Source organism: Malaclemys terrapin, chromosome 11, assembly GCF_027887155.1.
Source record: "Malaclemys terrapin pileata isolate rMalTer1 chromosome 11, rMalTer1.hap1, whole genome shotgun sequence".
NCBI lineage: Eukaryota > Metazoa > Chordata > Testudines > Emydidae > Malaclemys > Malaclemys terrapin.
Window position 1 is genome coordinate 40220816 of NC_071515.1, and position 20946 is coordinate 40241761.

At 42.0% G+C, this 20946-nt stretch overlaps 1 protein-coding gene across 3 annotated transcripts in view; it reads right to left on the reverse strand.

Moving 5' to 3' along the window:
• The window catches only part of RAPGEF4 (Rap guanine nucleotide exchange factor 4), a 223578-nt gene that overhangs the window by 173898 nt on the left and 28734 nt on the right, over window positions 1–20946 (reverse strand). For 2 of the 3 annotated variants that reach the window (XM_054044610.1, XM_054044609.1), the window contains exon 4: window positions 5337–5483. In XM_054044610.1, the coding sequence (XP_053900585.1) occupies window positions 5337–5483 (147 nt within the window). Of the gene's footprint in view, window positions 1–1636; window positions 1799–5336; window positions 5484–20946 lie in introns of those variants that run through there. The other variant, XM_054044612.1, reaches the window with a different exon arrangement.

A 20946-nucleotide genomic window follows, 5' to 3' on the forward strand; every position in this document is an offset into this window, starting at 1 on the left:
AAGCTTTTCCCCCACTTTCTGCCAAATCTGTGTCTACTGTCATATTATTAATTAGCCTATGCTCTGACTTTTTTAATGTGTTACTCCAGCAACAATCTTCTGTCTGCCAATCACCACTACATTTCTCAGCATCTCTCACACTAGCTCTGTTCCTTTGCACAAGCATCTGATGGTCAAGTGTGTATTTCTGAACTACACAAGACACTAGATTTTACAAGCTTGTACTTCTCCATATTTTTATTTTCCTGTAATGTGTGTTGTCTGCTTTATTACATGGACTGTTTCTTCTTCAGTCTGATGAAACAAGTATTTGACAGGTTGCCCGATGCTATGCTCAGACGGCAATCTACTATAACCTGATCTCCTTTCCATTTCTTAAATAAACCCATATGAGAGAAATGAACTATCCAAGTAGAGTTTCAGCAGCTAATGAAGAGGATGCCATTAAGTGGTTACATGTAGCTGAGTATTCCATACATATATTTTTTATACTTATGTGGGTCTCAACACTTCACTGTTTTAAATCACCCGATCATCCCATTAAGCTAAATATTCTTCACTTTATTAATTATATGGTTTTATATCTGTACTGTACTTGCATAGTGGAAATTAATAAATTATAGTAATGATTTATGCAACTGATTACTGAGCAATAAACTGTCAAAATAGTATACCATAAATCAACCAAATCATTTAGTGTCTGGACTTGAATCTGATTTTTCTCTTGCATTTTTATTTCAATATTTCATTTCCTGTATCTAGTTTACTCTCCCTCTCAAATTAACTGTGAAACATATCAGCTATGCAATACTCAATGGTGAAAAGGTGCATTAGAAAGTGCTGATACTGACTCGAGATTCCCAGTATTCCTTACACAAGAAACAGTATTCTGATAAAGGTTCTACTACAGAGAAAACATAAGCTTCTTCTGTACCAATATTTAATGTATGTTCTCCACTTATCAAGAGGAAAGGGAAATCCTACCTCTCAGAAATAGCCTACTGTATTTAATTCCAAAACACTTAAATGCAATTAATAATGACACAGTACTGTTTAGATAAATAACTCATTTGCTGTGTTTAAGAAGAATGATCAAATGGAAAATATAAATGAATGAAAATCTTTACACATCCAGCCTGTTGTTAAGATCCACACAGAAGGCCCACTGACATAAAATTGGTGCCTACATCCTAAAATGAAGACTGCATTAGAAAGGTCAGTCAGACATCATGTACATGTGCACTGAGGGCAAAGTAATTGCCGTTAATCTGATTATTTGAGAACTTAACCAACCCTTTCAAAAAGTTCACATCTAATACTATGGAACATTCAAGTCACTACACAGTTCAATATTTGTATTTCTTAAACAAATTTCCACTGCATCTACTTGTAAATTCCTGTGTTTTCACAGAGGATCCATTTTTGACCAGCTCATTAAATGGTAACATTAGCACTTTCCAAGAGAAAGCATTTTTTTTCAGAAGTTCTGATTTCAATGCAGTGAGACACACTGAGGTCCGCTAGAATACCATCGGAAGGGCAACAGCAGGACACAAGTTACACTATTATTTATCAGGCTGTAATGTGTATAATGCTGCTGAATGCAAATAAAAAGAATAAAAGTATTAATTCTGACCTTGTAGAGGCCAGCTCTCTTTCTCTCTCCAACGTTACTGCACGCCAAGTAAAGATCAGTTCTTCATTTAATCATGATCAAATATCTCTCAGGGAATGTATGTTATTCCACAGAAGAGGAAACTAGCTGTTTGTGCATTATCCAAGAAGCTTGAGCAATTCACAGTAGTAGGAAAGACTTCTAAAAATAAGTCACCTCCCAGCAGATGCACTTCCTTCCTGTCTTAGTTTGAGTCAGTTCGTAACTGCATGAAAGAACAAAGCTTGAGGACAGAGTAGTGAGAACTCCTATAACAGATATAAAACTCCTATAACACCATACAAATAAATGTAGTTCTTTCCTTGTCTGTCTAAAAGAATCAGAACATTGGAGGCGGAGTGAATCACAGACCCAACAGGATATGCGTGGCCAGAGCTCCTGGTGTGTAGTTTCCTCTTCTATGTTTATTTTTGGATATGGTTTTCTTAGTCCTTTGCAGTATTCAGGGCTAGGAAGTAGCTCTGTACTAACTTGATAATGCCAAAGGGGAAAAGTAAGTTCTTTTTGGTATAGGGAATGTCTCTTAGTATACGTTCATAAAACACCATGTAAGTCTAGTGCTAACAGAGCGACTAATAAGTTCTCACATGAAGAATATTTTTTGACTGTGTTAACACTCCTTAAAGAGGAAGACCAGAGATAAGCCAGTGCACAAAAGCATGACTGGAGATTCTGGACTCCTCCTAGAGCTTCTTTGTCAAGCAATAATGTTCAGCTCACTGTAAGAACTTAGCCAGAGATTTCATCTTCTCCAATGTGCTGCAGCAGCTGTTGGTGTAAAACTAGACGTCTCTGAGGAGCACACACTGAGGCTGAGCAGATGTTCATGAACAGGGTGCTGCTTAAACAGACATAGTCATTAGAGAAAAGACTAGACCATTTTCACTGGTAATTGCTCTTATCAGGATGATATCATCTGTTTTGACTGGCTTATTCCCTGAGTATTAAAAATGGAGGTCATAGAAGATCCTGTCCGTATTTAAAGGGCAGAAAGAATATCCTTTTTTTTTTTTCCAAATATTCTTTCCCAAGAAACACAAGCTGCCTTCCCTCCTACACATATCTGGTAGAACTACTGTATTTCCATATATACAAAGTCTATAAAATTCAGGGAGGAAAAAAAGACACCCCCCCCCCAAAATCTGTATAAAAGTAAATCTATTACTTTTCAGGTCAAGTATTCTCAATGAAGTCCTACACTAATTAAAATAGGAGTCACAGGTTCTGTATTAAGCCAAATACACATTAACTATGTTATCAGGTTGTGTGTGTCCTGGGATATGAAGCAATATAGAAGATCAATAATATTGTTTTTTACAGTGGTATAACTTTATACAGGCATAGAGCCAATTTACAATTTGATTTAAACAAATATACAGAGAAAATTGTACAAAAATAGCACTGATTCAAAATTGGCACCACGGTGTGATTTTATAAAGATAGCCTTACTTTAAAATTCTTCCTGAATTTGTTAAAGAAATTAAACAGTTTCTCCCATCCCACCCCTGCAGTTCAGCTCTAGTTATCCAGAGGGCTGAAAATGGTATGCAGTGGATTTTAATATTAATTTCCTGAAGATATTTGCTGTAATGATGCTGACGTGGTGCCCTCTTTTGTCTTTCCCAGGACACCACTGAAAACTAATCTGTAGACCATTCTTAGTTATGTAGATCATTTTAATAAATGCAAATATAGAAGTTATGGAACGGCATGGTCAGAATAAGTTTGCCAAAATCTGCTTTGGCTAAACAAAGGTGACCTGATCTTAGAACAAGCCCTGAACAACACCAATCCCACAACTCATGAAAAAGTTACTATAAAAGGAAAGATGTGCACTTATGGTACAATGAAAATATCATTATAATATTACTAATATTTTCAGAGATTTTCATAAAGAAGTCACATATATTTTGAATATCTATCTTCTTTGTAAAGAATATTTTTATTTTTTAGCTGCCACATATGTTGTGGCTTTGGAATTAATGTACTGCATAGAGACAAAAGCAGCCTTGCAAAACCCAAATACCCCTTTCAAGTCCTGCTAATACATCCTAAACTACCAACTAGTGCTAACTTCTTCAGCATTCTTGTTGAACAGGATGTTCAGGAATATTGCCCACAAGAGAGACTTCACAAAGATTCAGAAAGAATTTGATTGCAAAGTGCACAGAAAGCACATGCCAGTCGACCTACAGTCTATGAGTGACACCTGCAGCATGTCCAATATTCTTTGTATAAAATTTTGACAGGTCAGAAATACACTGAAAAGTGACTGCTAAACACTCCCAAGACAGCTCTCTCTTGATGGCAGCTACCATTTTTGTATTGGTTTGTTATAATTTAAACATTATAAAAAATAAAAGTTGCTCTGTAAAAATAAACAGCATTGTATCAAACATTTAAGTAAGAGTAGTCAAAGGAAAAACATTTTTACACTGCTTTGTAATTCTCGTTAGAACATCTTTAAGGTGTTTCTGACAGAGGAAAATATTTTTAAAAGCATGCAACGTTCAGAATTGAAAAAAGCAAACATATGCTAAAGGTTTGGGGTTTTTTTCCATTTATCAAAGATGAGATCCAATTACTTTGTTTTTAGAAAGGAAATCCCTTGGATACCACAGATGACACCTCTTGTCCTACATCTAGGGAAAGGTGAACTAAAAACATTTTAACTGACAAAACCTGAGCCCAGGTTTGTTTTCTTCCATCACTAACATCCAAGACTCCATCTGCATTACAAGTTTTGCCATCTGTAAACGTAACACTAAACCAAGTTACAAGACGGTCAAAGCATGCGGTAGTTAAGCAAGGCACTTAAACACTGTAAAATCTGTAGTGAGATGGAGCCTAGAGTATTGCAGGAACAGCATTCTTCACATATTTGCTCAAGTATTTTCCTACAGCTCTATTTGAGCTGAAGACGTTGGGCCAAATTCTGCTGTAAGTTACAGAAGCACAACCAATGAAGCAAAGTCTGCCACTATCAGTGTGTTCAGCGGCAGACATGTTTTAACAGTACCTTGGCACTCTGATGCCCTGCCCATTCTATAGTACAAAGGTGGGCAAACTACGGCCCGCGGGACCCTCCTGCCCAGCCCCAGGAGGCTACTCTCTGGCCCCTCTCCTGCTGTTCCCCCTCCCCCGCAGCCTCAGCTCGCCTCGCCTCCGGCGCAATGCTGTGGGCGGCGGGGCTGCGAGCTCCAGGGGCAGTGCAGCTGCAGAGCCGGGGCCTGGCTCTATGTCATTCGACTAGCTGGTGTCAAATGTAAATATAAATCTGACAAACCAGCAAATGGAGGGCTCAAATGAATATGTTAATCTGAGTTAGTTTCATTTTATGAAATAAGTTAAGGAGAGAAGTAAACAGCAGTTAAAGTAAGTTCTGACTAATGCATTTGTGGAGTAACTTATTAAGCAAAGTTGTCAAGACAAAAAAACAGGATGGTCTTTGAAGAAATATTAATAAGGATATGTAATCTTGCAGAAGATGAAGTATCAAAAAGGGACAAGTGGATTTAACTCATTCTCCAAAAAAATGTTTACAAAATTATATTCCTCTGCTAAAACTGAACACATTAAGACACAATCATGATGTCATTATATACATACATTTCACTTTTCTCTAACTATATTAATTGTTCAATAAGTCTTTTGGCTTTACCTCCCAAAGTGCTTTGAAATCCTTCTGCTCAATTCGAAGGAGCTCACTGTATTCCCTGGTAACAATAGTAGCATGGCGAGGGGTGTTATCCAGAATTGACTCTCCAAAAGCGGTTCCTATTCCCAGGGTACATATTGTCACAGCATCCTTTGAATCAAAAATAAAAAAGGACATGTATTAAATTCCTGTCTTTTGAAGGGGTCTGTAGTTTCATTTCACTTATCAGCTGATTATGCTACACAGCACAGACTTAGAGTCTTAATTAATTTTCTAGGATAAGCATTTTAACATTGGAGTGGGAGGATAGGGCTGGGTTGGTCCAGTGGTGCAGGAAGCCTTGATTTCAGAAAGTGCTTAGGACTTCTGTTTTCCCTGTCACTAGCTGGATCAGATCTGCCTTGCTGTAAACTACACAGCACAGGAGTCACCACCATCTTTGGAAGAAAAAGTCATGATCTCTGGTCATGTATCCCTTTAGGCAGCTGTGATGATGAGTGTGAGGTTAACCATATTTCTATGAAGAATATGGGGTGTATGATATGAATATGGCATAACTAAGATATACTTTTTACAAGATGGCTCATTTAAGGTATCATTGGAAAGGTTATGATTTACTGAATGTGATTATCCAATTTGTATGCATGTATCATTTCTGTATCTAGACTTAGGAATATTGACAATGTAACAATTACAATTGTGTGTGTACTTGGGGGGAACACCCACCAGACAGTAGGCAATCACCCTCAATGATCCATTAGGAAGAAACAAAAAGACTGTGGCAGGCTACTAATCTCTCTCCTTCCTAAGAGATGTAGCTGTGACACTACCAGGTCAGGTGATAAGATCACTTGATACAACATACCACCTTAGACACTGCTGGTACTTTTTCCTCTGTAGGGGGGTGGGGATCAAACGAAGGATTCCTGCCTTAGGTAATCCTGCAGATTTTTCTATACAGCGCAAGGAAACAAAAACTTTGGGTCTGCACTCCAAGGGAGGTGGGCACTTGAATGCTGGGGCAAGTCCCTTAAACTGAGCATTCCCAGAGCTGATCTCAGTGTCTGTATCTTTCTGCAGCTGGGTGTGGCCCTGCCCAGGGCCGGTTCTGGCTTTTTGGCCGCCCCAAGCAAAAAAAAAAAAAAAAAACGGGGTGGCCAGAACAGCAAAGCAAAAAAACAAAAAACCTGCGGTGCGGGTGCAGGGGAGGGGGGGAGGGGGAGGGAGAGGGAGCGGGCAGGAAGGGGGCGGACAGGGCTACAGCGCCTCCAGCCGCGAGGGCTCTGCTCCGGTCGGCGGGGAGGGAAGGAAGAGGACTGCCCTGCAGGGCGCTCTGGTTCTCCGCGCCGCCGCCCCCTACAGGGCAGCCAGAGCGGAACAAGAACAAACAAACAAACAAACGAACAAAAAGCGGCCGTGCCGCCCTAGGATTGGGCAGAATGCCGCCTCCAACAATCTGCCACCCCAAGCACCAGCTTGCTCAGCTGGTGCCTGGAGCCGGCCCTGGCCCTGCCTGTGCGTGTGCAAGTGGAGGCTTAAGAGCCCGGCTCAGCAAGACAGGGTAAAGGGGGCCCAGGCTGGCAGAACAGGCAGGCTCAGTGGTATCTCAGTACATCAGATGGCACCTTAAAGGGGGGAAAACCTATCACTGAGGCGTAGTCAAGCAGGATTATATGCGCAGTTTATTGCTATGAGACACTGGTGGTGATTTTAAGTAAGTTTGAAGTGTGCTGGCTAGCGAACAGACAAAGCGGGAACGGATAACTCAGTGGTTTAAGCATTGGCCTCCTAAACCCAGAGTTGTGAGCTCAATCCTTGAGGGGGCCATTTAGCAATCAGGGCAAATATCTGTCTGGGGATTTGTCCTGCTTTGAGCAGGGGGTTGGACTAGATGACCTCCTGAGGTCCCTTCCAACCCTGATATTCTATGAAAGTGGTTACTGGTTTGTTATTTTCTGTTTACTTATTTCGGGCAAGAGAAGTAAGGAAAAGAAAAGCATAAAAATGAGTGAAAGTGAAGCTACCAAAAAGTTGGAGCTCTACGGATTGCAAGTAGAAGAAAGCAAAAAATGCATAAGAGACAGTTAGAATTGAAACAGATGGAAATTGATGAGTAAGAGGCAGACCACCCGAGAGCCATGGAAGCAGAAGCAGCCAGGCAGAAAAATGCCCTGGAACTGAAAGACAAAGAAATGAAGCATGAACTGGCCGTAATGGAGTGGAGGAGACAGAACCCCCCCAGGGGGCTCCACCTCTCCAAAAATTCACAAGTGGAAGCGCTTGTGTCTGGCATACAGCAAATCTGGGGACATTGCTGAATACTTCATCACCTTTGAGAGGCCGTGCATGCTCCATGCAATTCCTGAGGATCAAAGGATGATGACTTTGGTTGCAAAATTGACTGGGAGGGCTCTGGACATATTCAATAAGATGCCAATTAGTGATGCTTCAAGCTATGGTAAATTTAAGGAATTAGTTTTGAAACAGTTTCAGATTACACCTGAAATTTACAGAGCAAAATTTAGATGCCTTAAGGGAGGGGCTGGATTAAGTAATGTGGTTTATGTGAACCAAATGAGAGATGTACTGGATAAGTGGTTAACGGAAAAAAGTATTATAAGCTTTGAAGCAGTGTGTGATTTGGTTGCTCAGGAACAGTTCCTGACTATGTCTAATGATGATGTAAAACTGTGTTTATGGGATAAAAAGGATAAGTGGCAATTGCCTGAGGTGCCTCTGTGCTTTGGAAAAACAACGAGGAGTCCAGTGGCACCTTAAAGACTAACAGATTTATTTGGGCATAGGCTTCCGTGGGTAAAAAACCCACTTCTTCAAATGCATGGAGTGAAAATTACAGATACAGGCATAAATATATATTGGCACATGAAGAGAAGGGAGTTACCTTACAAGTGGAGAACCAGTATTGACAGGGCCAATTCAGTCAGGATGGATGTGGTCCACTCCCAATAATTGATGAGGAGGTGTCAATACCAAAAGAGGGAAAATTGCTTTTGTAGTGAGGCAGCCACTCCCAGTCCCTATTCAAGCCCAAATTGATGATGTTAAGTATGTAAATGAATAGTAGCTCAGCAGTTTCTCTTTGAAGTCTGTTTTTGAAGGGTTTTTTTTGTTTGTTTTTTGGAAGCATGGCTCCTTTTAAATCTGTTATTGAGTGTACAGGGAGACTGAAGTGTTCTCCTACTGGCTTTTGTATGTTACCATTCCTGATGTCTGATTTGTATCCATTTATCCTTTTATGTAGAGACTGTCCGGTTTAGCCAATGTACATGGCAGAGGGGCATTGCTGGCACATGATGGCATATATCACACTAGTAGATGTGCAAGTGAAGGAGCCTCTGATGGTGTGGCTGGGTCCTATGATGGTGTTGCTAGAGTAGATATGAGGACAGAGAAGGCAATCTCTTCATCAGTTATTGGGAAAGGACTACATCCAACCCTGACTAAATTGGCCTTCAACATTGGTTCTCCACTTGTAAGGTAACTCCCCTCTCTTCATGTGCCAATATATATTTATGCCTGTATCTGTAATGTTCACTCCATGCATCTGAAGAAGTGGGGTTTTTACCCATGAAAGCTTATGCCCAAATAAATCTGTTAGTCTTTAAGGTGCCACTGGACTCCTCGTTGTTTTTCCAGAGCACAGAGGCACCCCAGGCAATTGCCACTTATCATACAGGGTTTTTAAAGATTGACACTGCACAGCCAGGCAGTAAGCACCTGACAGCCTTTAGAGTAAATGGCACAGAATTCCCTGAATGGAGAGATACTGGTGCAGAAATTTCTGTGGTCAGGAGAGACCTGGTTCAACAGAAAGACATACTGCCAGGACTTTTGTTAGTAGGAGGTCACAAAATCCTTGTGCCTTTGGCTAACGTGCACATGGAAACTGGGGATCTGCAAGCTGAAGTAACTGTTGCTGTGGTTCCTCATAATCTTACACTAATTCTTTTGGGTAACGATTTTTTTAATGTGGCTCAGGCTGTCCAGAGCTCTGTCAGCAGCAAGAAAGAATCTTGTGCTGAAGCCCCAGAGGGAAAGAATCAAGCTACAGAAACTGCTGAGGAAATGGGAGAGTTTCTCTAATTCCTCTGCAGCCCTGCAAAGCAGTTTGCTACAAAGGAATGGGGGTGGGTAAAACCAGTTCCTGTCTGGTGGCTATCCCCTCAAGGGATGGGAGTGTTTTGCCTGACGATAAAGAGTCTGTTCAGGTTGCTGGCTGCCAGGAAGTGGCAGTTAAGCAAGGAACAGAACTCACTCTAAAATGCATAGGAAAATGTGTCCTAGCAGAAAGCCCAAAGAAAAAAAGTGTTGGAATCCTAGAGACCGCTGCGGTGGGTGCAGATTCCATGGACTCTAACTGGAGGCAAACCCAATTCGAGGAAAGAGGAGGGTACAAAGCTTCCAGTGAAGGGTCTGTTCTGGCTGTTAGTTGTGAGCCCACAGCTGACAGGGGACAGATTCCATTCTAGGGAGCACAGGGGTGTGTGCCCTAGAAGGGGGCCCAGGCTGGTGGAACAGGCGGGCTCAGTAGTATCCCAATACATCAGGTGGCACCTTAAAGAGGGGCAACCTGTCACAATGAGATCCTTTAAAAATGACTGGGGTGATCAGAAGGTGACTAGGAGAGAAAAGACAATTCTTGTATATAAAGTTTCTGCCCTTTCTAGGCTGCTGTGAGCAGAAGGAATATTTGACTGCAACTTTTTTCTCAACAAAGTCATCTTTCAATAATAATGGATTTATATCTTCTTGTATGTATAATATATTTGTCTATCTTTCAAGGTCTGATGGCAGTGCACTCTAAATCAAATCAATTCTTGGCCTTTCGACTGAGACTTCCAGTAAATCTGCCAATGGTTTAGTACATTAGAAATTGTACTAAAACTATAAACTCATTTTACACAGATCAGGCATTTTAAGGTAACAAGTCCAGAACAATTGGGAATGGATTCAGATTAATAACTATGGTCCCCAACCTGCAGTGAAATCCACTTCAATGACTTCAGTGGGTGAGATTCTACATGAGCACAGGAATCCACTCACATGGATCTCATTGTAAGATCAGGGCCTTAGAAATGAAAAGACCCATAGTCCAGTCTCCTTAACCATCCAGTCCCCTGGGACAGTTCTGAAATAAATGACATTACTGCAGCCAAACAAAAGCAGAGTACTAGAAATGAAGGCCCCAAATCAACCAATAGTCTGATAAAAAAAATGCATATATTGTAGTTTACTGGGGAAACAGAAAATGTAAGCTCATTTTACTTGATATAACATTAGTAACACGGTTTGATTTAATTCTAAAATTTAGGATTCTTGAAATGGCCACAAAATATAATCAGTAATTTCTGGCAATGTACCTACTTCTTGCCCATGGCTCATAAACCAGGGGAGATTCATGAGCATATTTCAGCATCATTCTCTGTGCTTAAAATTGCATTGTTTTCCTTTCATGCATCCAATACGTGATAATAGGCAAATGTTATTAAGACCAAGTAAGTGGTTCTGTAATCGCATTACAAAGACAAATATCCATAATAGTCCAGCTCCCTGAACCATGGCAAATTGCTTTTGTACAGATATTTCCATATAAAATTATACAGTCAGAAAAATAAAATAAGTATAGCCTTGGAAAAGAATTAAGGATCTAGGAAAAATTTAACAATTGTTGGTACTAAATTTTCCAGGAAGGCAACTGTGAGCATTTGGGGTGGGCGGGGGGGGGAACCATATAGGATTCTATAGATAGCGGTTACACAGCAGTCCCATTATACCCAGAGACAACATTTCTCCCTAGAGAAAGCTTTGTATGTTGTTTTTAGAGGTGACGTCCTGTAACTATCCAACCATTATCAAACAATGCACTCAAATGAGGGTACAAAGAAATGCCTTTATTATCCATACTGATTTTGTTCTCAAGGACTCTGATATTCTCAGCTTTATTTATTAAATTCAGTAAATGGCTTCTGTTTTGTCCTTACTGCAGAAATAAATTCATGGAATGGAAGAAATAGAAACTTTCCAATTAGGCAGATTATGAGCAACTTTTATATCTATTACTCTCTCTTTACCTCCCAAAAATAGGGTAAAAAACCTCTCCACATTTTGAGGGTTTTAGCAATGAAAGGAAAGACTTGTTAAAACCAGAATAGATGAAGGATAGACAGGGACATGTGTTTGTTAAGGAGTCACTTTCTAAGAGACCTTTTGATGAGGCAGCTGTTCAACCTAAGAAATAAATTAACACCATAGGTTTTCAGGTCAAGGAGCCTGAGGAATCATGTGTTCATAAAAGAAAAGTCCAGGATTCTGTCAAGTGAAAGTTCTTTCAGCTTTTTTTCTAGCCATCATTTCTCTACATGAGAAGTGGTTTCTGTGAGCCAGTTAGAGAGCAAGCCCATCTTGCTTCTTCAAGGCTTCAGAGTCCCATTTTCCCCCCCTTCTCTCTGTTTATATATCTCCCACCCCCTAGGAATGCTTCCTATTAGGGCCTGTTAATGTTACACTCAAGGATCTCCTGCTGTTCATGTAGACTATCTTGAGGATTGCTGGCAGCTAGAAGTTCAGGCTGCTGTTCCCCTCTGAAATCCCAAAAGCAGCAGGAGGTTCTATCTACCAGGTACCAGCCAAGGTTCACATCGTTATTTAAAAAGAAGAAGCATTAAGGACTTGGAAAGATATGTTTGTTCCCATTGCTGTATGTTCTTTGCACACACTGTAAAATCATAGAGAGTTCAGGTCGCAGACTATGTACTTAAGTTCACTGCATTTCAGTGACAGGTTTAAGATTCATGGGATGAAAGATGTTGTTTCAAAAATCCTCAGTTATAAGAGAGCTGTAGTAACATCCAATGGAACCGATCAGAATCACAAATTTAAACCATCAAATACCAGACATCCACAATGTATGCTCCTCCCCTTCTTCTGAAACACTCTTTTTCAAACATGGCAGACTGTAGTGTGCACAAGGGAATTACTTATTCCCTAAGGTCCAAATTCTGCACCCTCATTCATATGGAGTAGTGCCTTTCTCGGTGAGCAATCTCACAGAAGGAGAGAGAATGAGAAAGAGAAAAAGAATTTTGCGGGGGCACAAGGGTTTTTTTTTAATTAGAAAGTTAAGTTTATTCAGTGTTTTGAATCTGTGATGGAAAGGTGATTTGGTTGTTTCAGTTAAAAAAATTTGGATTATTTCCCCACCCTTTGCACCTTCATCCCATACCTAAACCCTTTGGATGCTACATATCATTCTGACAAATGTACAAATATTTATATTTTTAAAGGTGATGTGTTAAAAACACCATGGCTTGCTGACTATTTCAGGTAGCATTTCAGGTTTACTTCAAGCCAAGTTCCCTTATATAATCACAGAAACAAAAGGATATAAATGAACCAGAAGAATCAGTATTACGAAGAAACGTTCCTGTAGTATCATCCACATAAGAATACATTTAACCTGCTAAGAAAAGAAGCTCTTACCAAGTTACTGGCTTATCTGTAAGAGCTAAGGTGGCAATGATTTTCCATATTAGAATAGCAGTTCAAACAGTATATGGTCATTGTGAAAAAACCTGTTAGGGAAATACTCTTTATATGAGGAAAGGTAATTTGCTTTGGGAGATAATCATATGTTTGTTAGAAGCACTACTTCTCTTATAGTTTCCAATTAAAGTATTTACATACCACACCAATTGGGCTACTTACATAGTTAACATAGAATCCAGCAAAGGGCTTGTGTCACATATGCATAATCATATTTTCCAAAGAAAGATGGCTTGAGGAGATAGTTTTGATATTTCATAGGAAAATTAGGCAAAGATCTCATACACTTTGCTCAAGTGTAACAAGCATGGTTTAAATGGAAGTCTAACAGTCCTAAAATTCTGGTAATGCACAGATCAGCAAATGTGTAAAAATTCACATTTAAATAGAAACTGCATGAAAGTTTCTTGTAGTTCCAAATAGTCTGTTATCACATACATATATATACACATATAGACACACACATAGATATACATTTATATATATATATCACATAATGACTGTTTCATTTACACTGGAGCAAGCAGTCTCTTATAAAAATCGAAGAATTATAAAAATGTAGCACTACAAGGGACCTGGAGGAAAAAAAAAAAATCAAGTCCAGCCCCTACACTGAGGCAGGAAGAAGTAAACCTAAACCACTCCTGACAGGTGTTTGTCCAACCTGTTCTTAAAAACCTCCAGTGATGGGGATTCCACAACCTTCCTTTGAAGCCCATTCCAAAGATTCACTACCCTTATAGTCAAAACATTTTTCCTGTTATCTATCCTGAATTTTCCTGGCTTCAGATTAAATCTATTACTTCTTGTCTTACTTTCAGTGGACATGGAGAACCATTGATCACTGTCCTCTTTATAACAGCCCTTAACATAGTTGAAGACTCCCGCTCGGGTAGTCTTAGACTTAAGTCTGAAGACTAAGCATGCCCAGTTTTTAAATTTTTTTTAAACCTTTCCTCATAGGTCAGGTTTTCTAAACCTTTGATCATTTTTGTTGCTCTTCTCTGGCCTCTTTTCAGTTTGTCCACATCTTTCCTACAGTGGGGGGCCCAGAACTGTACACTGACAATTATCGCCCTTGTCTTACATACAACCCAGAATGGTATTAGCCATTTTCACAATACATCACATTGTGACTCATATTCAATTTGTGATCCACTGTAAACTCCAGATCCTTTTCAGCAGTAATACCACCTAGCCAACTATTCCCCATTTTGTAGCTGTGCATTTGATTTTTCCTTCCTAAGTGCTTTGCACTTTTCTTTATTTAACTTCATCTTGTAGATTTCGGACCAATTCTCCAATTCATCCAGGTCATTTTAAATTCTAATCCTGTCCTCCAAAGTCCTTGTAACTTCTCCCAACTTGGTATCATCTGCAAATTTTCTATGCATACTCTCCACTCCATTATCCAAATAATTAATGAATATATTGATGAGTACTGGATCCACGACTGTGGAACCCCATTAGATACAGCCTCCCAGTTTGACATAGAACCATTGAGCACTATTCTTTGAGTACCGTCTTTCAGCCTGTTGTGCACCCCCATTATAGGAATTTCATCTAGACCACATTTCCATAGTTTGCTTTGAGAATGTCATGTAAGGCCTTACTAAAAATCAAGACATATCATCTATTGCTTTCCCCTATTCACTAAGCCAGTGACCCTGTGAAAGAAGGAAATTAGGTTGGTTTGGCATGATTTGTTCTTGGCAAAGCCATGCTGGCTATTCCTTACAACCCTATTATTCTCTAGGTGCTTATGATCGATGTGCCTCCCCTACTTTGGTCTGCCAAGCCCCCATCCCTCATCATTTAAATCCCACCTGTAAATTCACTTCTCTGATGCCTACAATAAGCAATTGAGTTATTTTCACTATTTTTAACTTGATCGATGTTATCTGCATATGGTCTTTAAATTTCCACCAAAACGTATACAAGCCTTAAACTTAGTAACTGTGGCCCAGTCCTGCATTCTGATTCATGCCCATGGTCTGCAGCAGGATCAGGGCCTATGTGACTCTTTTGCAGATATCTTAGCCCTTCACTGCCCCATTTCCTCCATTGTGTCTTGTCCACATTAAAATTGTAAGCATTTGTGGGAAGAGATAGTGGGTCCAATCCTGTGTCCACTGAAGTCAATGACAAAGCTCAATGGTGCAGGATCAGGTCGGCCTAGTGTCTTTTTATGTCTGCTGTTATAAGTCTAGCACACTTTGTGGCAATAAAAAACAAAATAATAATAAAGATGATCCTAAACAGCTGCTTGGAGGCCTTCTCTTACCAAAAACTTACTCGCAGCTTCATTTTGAGGCATTACAGTTGTGACACTTGAAAAACACTTGCCTATTTTCAAAGGGGAGTTAACAAATTTATAGTAAGTGGAGGTTTCCTGTGTGTTTCTACAGCACCCAGCTAAATAGGGCCTTGATTATGATGGGGGCCTTTGGGTGCTATCACAGTACAACTTAAAAACACTGCAGAAAAAAAAAATTGTAAACAGAATCCATTTACAACAGTGAGTAAGGACCTTATTCTACCGAAGTCATAACAGAGCAAGGAAGTTGTTTATCAGGAGGAGTCTTCGCTGAGTTCCATGTACAAATCCCATGTACAAGTGTTATCAGGGTAGGTGCAACTACCTAACCCATAAAAGAAGGGAATAAATTGAGTAGGAACAGGGGCAAGAAAATCCACTGAAAATTCTTCCGTGCCTTCCAGTGTAATACTTTTATCACTAAAACAGAAACATCTTCTTCCGTTTCTTACACATTGCTAAATACAGAGTCAACACTTAAACAGTTTGTATGGAAATGTCCATACATCACTCAAAATTTACTGGATATGTAATTCTGTCACTTTTCTGCATTACAATTGTCTTGCCCTATTTCAATGGCAAGTGAAATTATTGCAGAAGTAGGGAGCAGCTAGCATCTTTCTCTGTCTCACAGGGACAGAATTACTATTAACAGAGAAATCTATTCTGGTTAAAACTCAAAAAATGAACAGATTGAATAGCTGGATGAAATTTTTAAACTACCGGTAGTCATTTTGGTATGAAATAGTCTAGGTTCCCTCAGAAGCTAATTTCTCTTGTTTCTTATGTATTCTAACACTGCCCCCTTGTGATATACTAGAGTTCTGCACATATTAAGATAGCTTAATATTATCCCAACTCAGGTAAAACAAGATGTTTTACCTGTCAAATCCTAAATTTGTGTTTTCCCTGTTATCTCTAAAGGTCTAAATCAATGTGGGAAATATCTTGTTTTAATAAAATAGAAAAGAATCAGGCATTTCAACGCCATTCAGTTCCGTTCCCGTCTTGCTGACAGTAGTTAACATCATCAGTGCCTAATACAAAAGAAACACAGAGCCTGTTCAGGTGTTAACTAAGTAAAAAGAAGAGTTGATTATCCCATTTTAAATTAAAATTGTTGATTTGCCATGTTTAAGTCTATGCTGATATCTTTTTCCAATGAGATTACAAGTTTGGTTGATAAAAGGGAATTATGTTGATGTAGTGCATTTAGATTTCTGTAAGGTGTTTGACTTGGAACCACACAACATTTTGATTAAAAAACTAGAATATAACGTTAACCTGGCACATATTAAACAATTAAAAGCTTGCTAATTGATAGGTCTCAAAAGTCATTGTAAATGGGAGAATCATCATCCAACAGGTGTTTTTCTGAGGGGTCCTACAGGAACTGGTTCTTAGCGCTATGTTACTTAACAATTTTATTAATGTCCAGGAAGAAAACAAATCACCACTGATAATGTTTGTAGATGACAGAAAAATTGGGGAAAATGGTACATAATGAAGAGGACAGGTCACTGGTATAGAGCAATCCAGATCACTTAGTAGCTGGGTGCAAGCAAACATTTCAATGCAGCTAAAGTAAATGCATACATTTAGGAACAAAGAATGCAGGCCATGCTTACGGCATGGGGGACTCTATCATGGGAAGCAGTTACTCTGAAAAAGATATAGGGGCCCTGGTGGATAATCAGTTGAACAGGCTTTCCCAATGCAACGTTGTGGCCAAAAGTGCTAATGTGATCCTTGGATGCATAAGCAGGGGAATATTAAGCAGGAATAGGGAAGTTATTTATCTCTGTATTTGGCACTGGTGTGATTGCTGCTGGAATATGGTTTCCACAATTCAAGAAGGATGTTGATAAATTGGAGAGGATTCAGAGAAGAGCCTCGAGAATGTTTAAAGGATTAGAAAACATACCTTATAGCAGTAGTGGGCAACCTGCAGCTCGTCAGGATAACCTTTAAATTTGTACATCCACCCGCAGCTCCCAGTGGCCACAGCTCACCACTCCCAGCCAATGGGAACTGCGGGAAGTGGCATGGGCCTGGCTGCTGCTTCCCACTGCTCCCATTGGCCGGGAGCAGCGAACCACAGCCACTGGGAGCTGCGGGAGGATGTGCAAATGTAAACCAACGGTCTGGCACCCACCAGCGGATTACCCTGATGGGCTGCATGCGGCCCACGGGCCGCAGGTTGCCCATCACTGCCTTATAGTGACAATCAAAGAAGCTCAATCTATTTAGCTTAACAAAGAGAAGGTTAAGGGGTGACTAGATCACAGTCTATATGAATCTACATGGGGAACAAATATTTAATAATGGTCTCTTCAGTCGAGCAGAGAAAGGTATAAACACGATCCAATGGCTGAAGATTGAAGCTAGACAAATTCAGCCTGGAAAGAAGACGAATTTTTAACAGTGCAAGTAATTAACATTGTAATAATTTACCAAGGGTCATAGTGGATTCACCATCACTGGCAATTTTAAAAATCAAGATTGGATTTTTTTTCTGAAAGATACACTCTCGGAATTATTTGGGGGAAGTTCTATGACTTATGTTATACCAAAGGTCAGAGTAGATCATTGATTTTTAACCTTTTTTCATTTGTGGACACCTAATACATTTCAAGTAGTGGTGCACACCCCTTTGGAAGTCTTAGATAGTCTGCAGACCACAGGTTGAAAACCACTGAACTAGATGATCACAATGGTCTCTTTCGCACTTGGAATCTATGGATCTATATTCTGTTAGTGATCTGGGATAATAAATGGTTTGTTGTTTTTAACCAAAAAACTTTCCAGTTCACATTTAAAGGCCATAATCAGAAATGAAAAAAACATAATCCCAAATCATAAGTGCATCATGTAAGTTTACTAGTATCTGCCATTTGATTGTCTTGATAGGGGAAGCCAGTCAGCTAGAATGCACAGGAATATTACTTTCATTAGATTTTTAAAATCCTGAATTTTTCAGGTGGTACCATCCTAAGTGGTATTGGCACTACAGATAAGATTGAGCCAGAACATTCGGAGTCCACATTTAAAGTGTGTCTGTATCTAAGATTCTGGTTCAGATCCATCTTTCAATATTTTACTGAGAGGATAAGAAATTTTGTCCTCAACACTGGGAGTAATCTCATCTTTTGGGAAGTATAAACTGATCTTTTTTACCTGGGCATCCACTAGAGGTGCACGGAAAGGGGACAGCTAGGAGCACATTATCATTCTATATTATGAGAATACTGCTGCCGATCGAGCCGAGCAGCAACTTGCTCAAATTAGGCTAATTGTTCTCCCTCTCATTCTATACTCCGTACAGTTAAGAAGTTACTAAAAATAGTGAAAGAAAAGCTGTTTCTAGATTTGTCACTTTTATATTGAATATGGAAATATGGAGGTAACTGTCAGGTGATTTTTTTTTTCTTGAATCCCAGCTCTCACAGGCTTGTTTACACTAAAATTTTTACACTAGTGTAGCTACACTGATGTAGCTATATTGGTGCAAACGTCTAGAGTACATGACACATTGCTGCAAAAAGTGACCTGAACTGGTTTCAGATGGGTTTCAAACTGGGGAAAGCTACACAGGCTCAAGGAACTTGTTACACTGGTGTAGTGTCTCTATGTCAGTGTATCTACAAAGGAGCAACAAATCCAAAAAACAAATACAAATAAGCTCTATATGTGGCTTTTTCCAGTATCTCCTCAGGCAGAGAATTCAATGTGTTGATTACACTCTGGAAGAAAAGGTCCCCTTTATGTGTTTAATATAAACTTTAGATTTTGCAATTTCCAGGAGTGCCAAGTTATTGAGAATTTACTAAGTTTACCTAGTGTTTTACTGCTTCTCCTCTCTCCATGTCTTGCACATACATTATTTCTTGATGCCTGGCCTAGCACACCAGCAGTCTTAATACTTTGATGTTATTACACTACCTTTCTCATCTTACAGTGAAGGCTGCAGTGTGCTATTAGTGTCAGAGACCAGACACATGGGTGGTCATGTCTAGCAGATGGAGCTGGAGTCAGGACCACTCGAATCGGTAGCCAGGAATCAGAGCCCATGGTCAGAGTCAGAGGTCAGATGCCAGAGCCAGAGACAGAAGTCTGGAATCAGAGCTGAGGGTAGCATCGCCAGGCGTCCGGTTTTCAACCGGAACGCCCAGTCAAAAAAGGACCCTGGCAGCTCTGGTCAGCACAGCTGAATGGGCCACTAAAAGTCCAGTTTGCCGCAGCAGACGGTTCTGCGTGGCTCCTGGAGTCGGCCAGCACGTTCCACTGGCTCCTAGGCACAGGAGCGGCTAGGGGTCTCCGCATGCTGCCCCGTCCGCAGGCACTGCCCCCACAGCTCCCATTAGCCACAGTTCCCGGCCAGTGGGAGCTGCGGAGCCAGGGCTCAAGGCAGCGCCTGTGCCTGGGACAGCACGCAGAGCCACCCTGGCCGCTCCTGTGCCTGGGACAGCACGCAGAGCCACCCTGGCCGCTCCTGTGCCTGGGAGCCAATGGGACATGCCGGCCGCTTCCGGGAGCCACGCAGAGCCGACCGCTGCAGCCAACCAGGAACTGCAGCCAATGGAAGCTGCGGGGGTGGTGCTTGCGGACAGGGGCAGCGTGCGGAGACCCCTGGCCACCCCTGCGCCTAGGAGTCAGAGGAACATGTCGCCGCTTCCCACCACCTGAGATAAGCACTTGAGGTAAGCGCCACCCAGAGCCCACACCCCAACTCCCTGCCCCAGCCCTGAGCCCCCTTCCAAACTCCAATCCTGAGCCTCCTTCCATACCCAAACTCCCTCCTGGAGCATGCACCCCAACCCCTGCCCCAGCCCTGAGCCCCCTCCCACACCCTGAACCCCTCATTTCTGGACCCACCCCAGAGCCCGCACCCCCAGTCCACAGCCCACACCCCAACTCCCTGCCCCAGCCTTGAGCCCCCTCCTACACTCCAAACCCCTCATCCCTGGCCCCAGCCTGGAGCCCACACCTCCAGATGGAGCCCTCGCCCCCTCCTGCACCCCAGCCTCCTGTCAGTGAAAATGAGCTAGTGAGCAAGGGTGGGAGAGAGTGAGCAACGAGGGTGGGGGGATGGAGTGAGCAGGGGGCAGGGCCTCAGGGCAGGGGTAGGGCAAGGGTATTCGGTTTTCTGCAAATCAGAAAGTTGGCAACCCAAGCTGAGGGTTAAGTAGGGTTACCATATTTCAAGCCTCCAAAAGGAGGACACTCCACCGGACCCCGGACCCACCCCCAGCCCCGCCCACGCCCACGCTCCAACTCCGCCCCTTCTCCAAAGTCCCCGCCCCAACTCCGCCCCCTCCCCTGCTTCCTGCGAACATTTGATTCGCGGGAAGCCTGAAGCAGGTAAGGGGGAGTGTGGGGGGAGGAGGAGCGGCCCAGGCTGCCCCCCCCCCGCGTTTCCAGCCTGGGCCGGCCCCCGGCCGAGCACCCCCTGGCCCCTTCGGCCCCCCGGCTGAGCATCCCCCAGCCCCGCCGGCCCCCCGGCCCCCTCAGCACCCCCTGGACCCCCTGCCGAGCACCCCGTGGCCCCGCTGGCTCTCGGCGCTCCCGGTCCCCGGCAGCGCCGGCCAGCGCTCAGCCCCCCCGGCAGCGCTGGCGCTCGGTGCCCCCGGTCCCCCGGCAGCGCCGGCCGGTGCTCGGTGCCCCTGGCAGCGCCGGCCGGCGCTCTGCCCCGCCGGCCCCCGGTAGCGCCGGCGCTCGGTGCCCCCGGCTCCC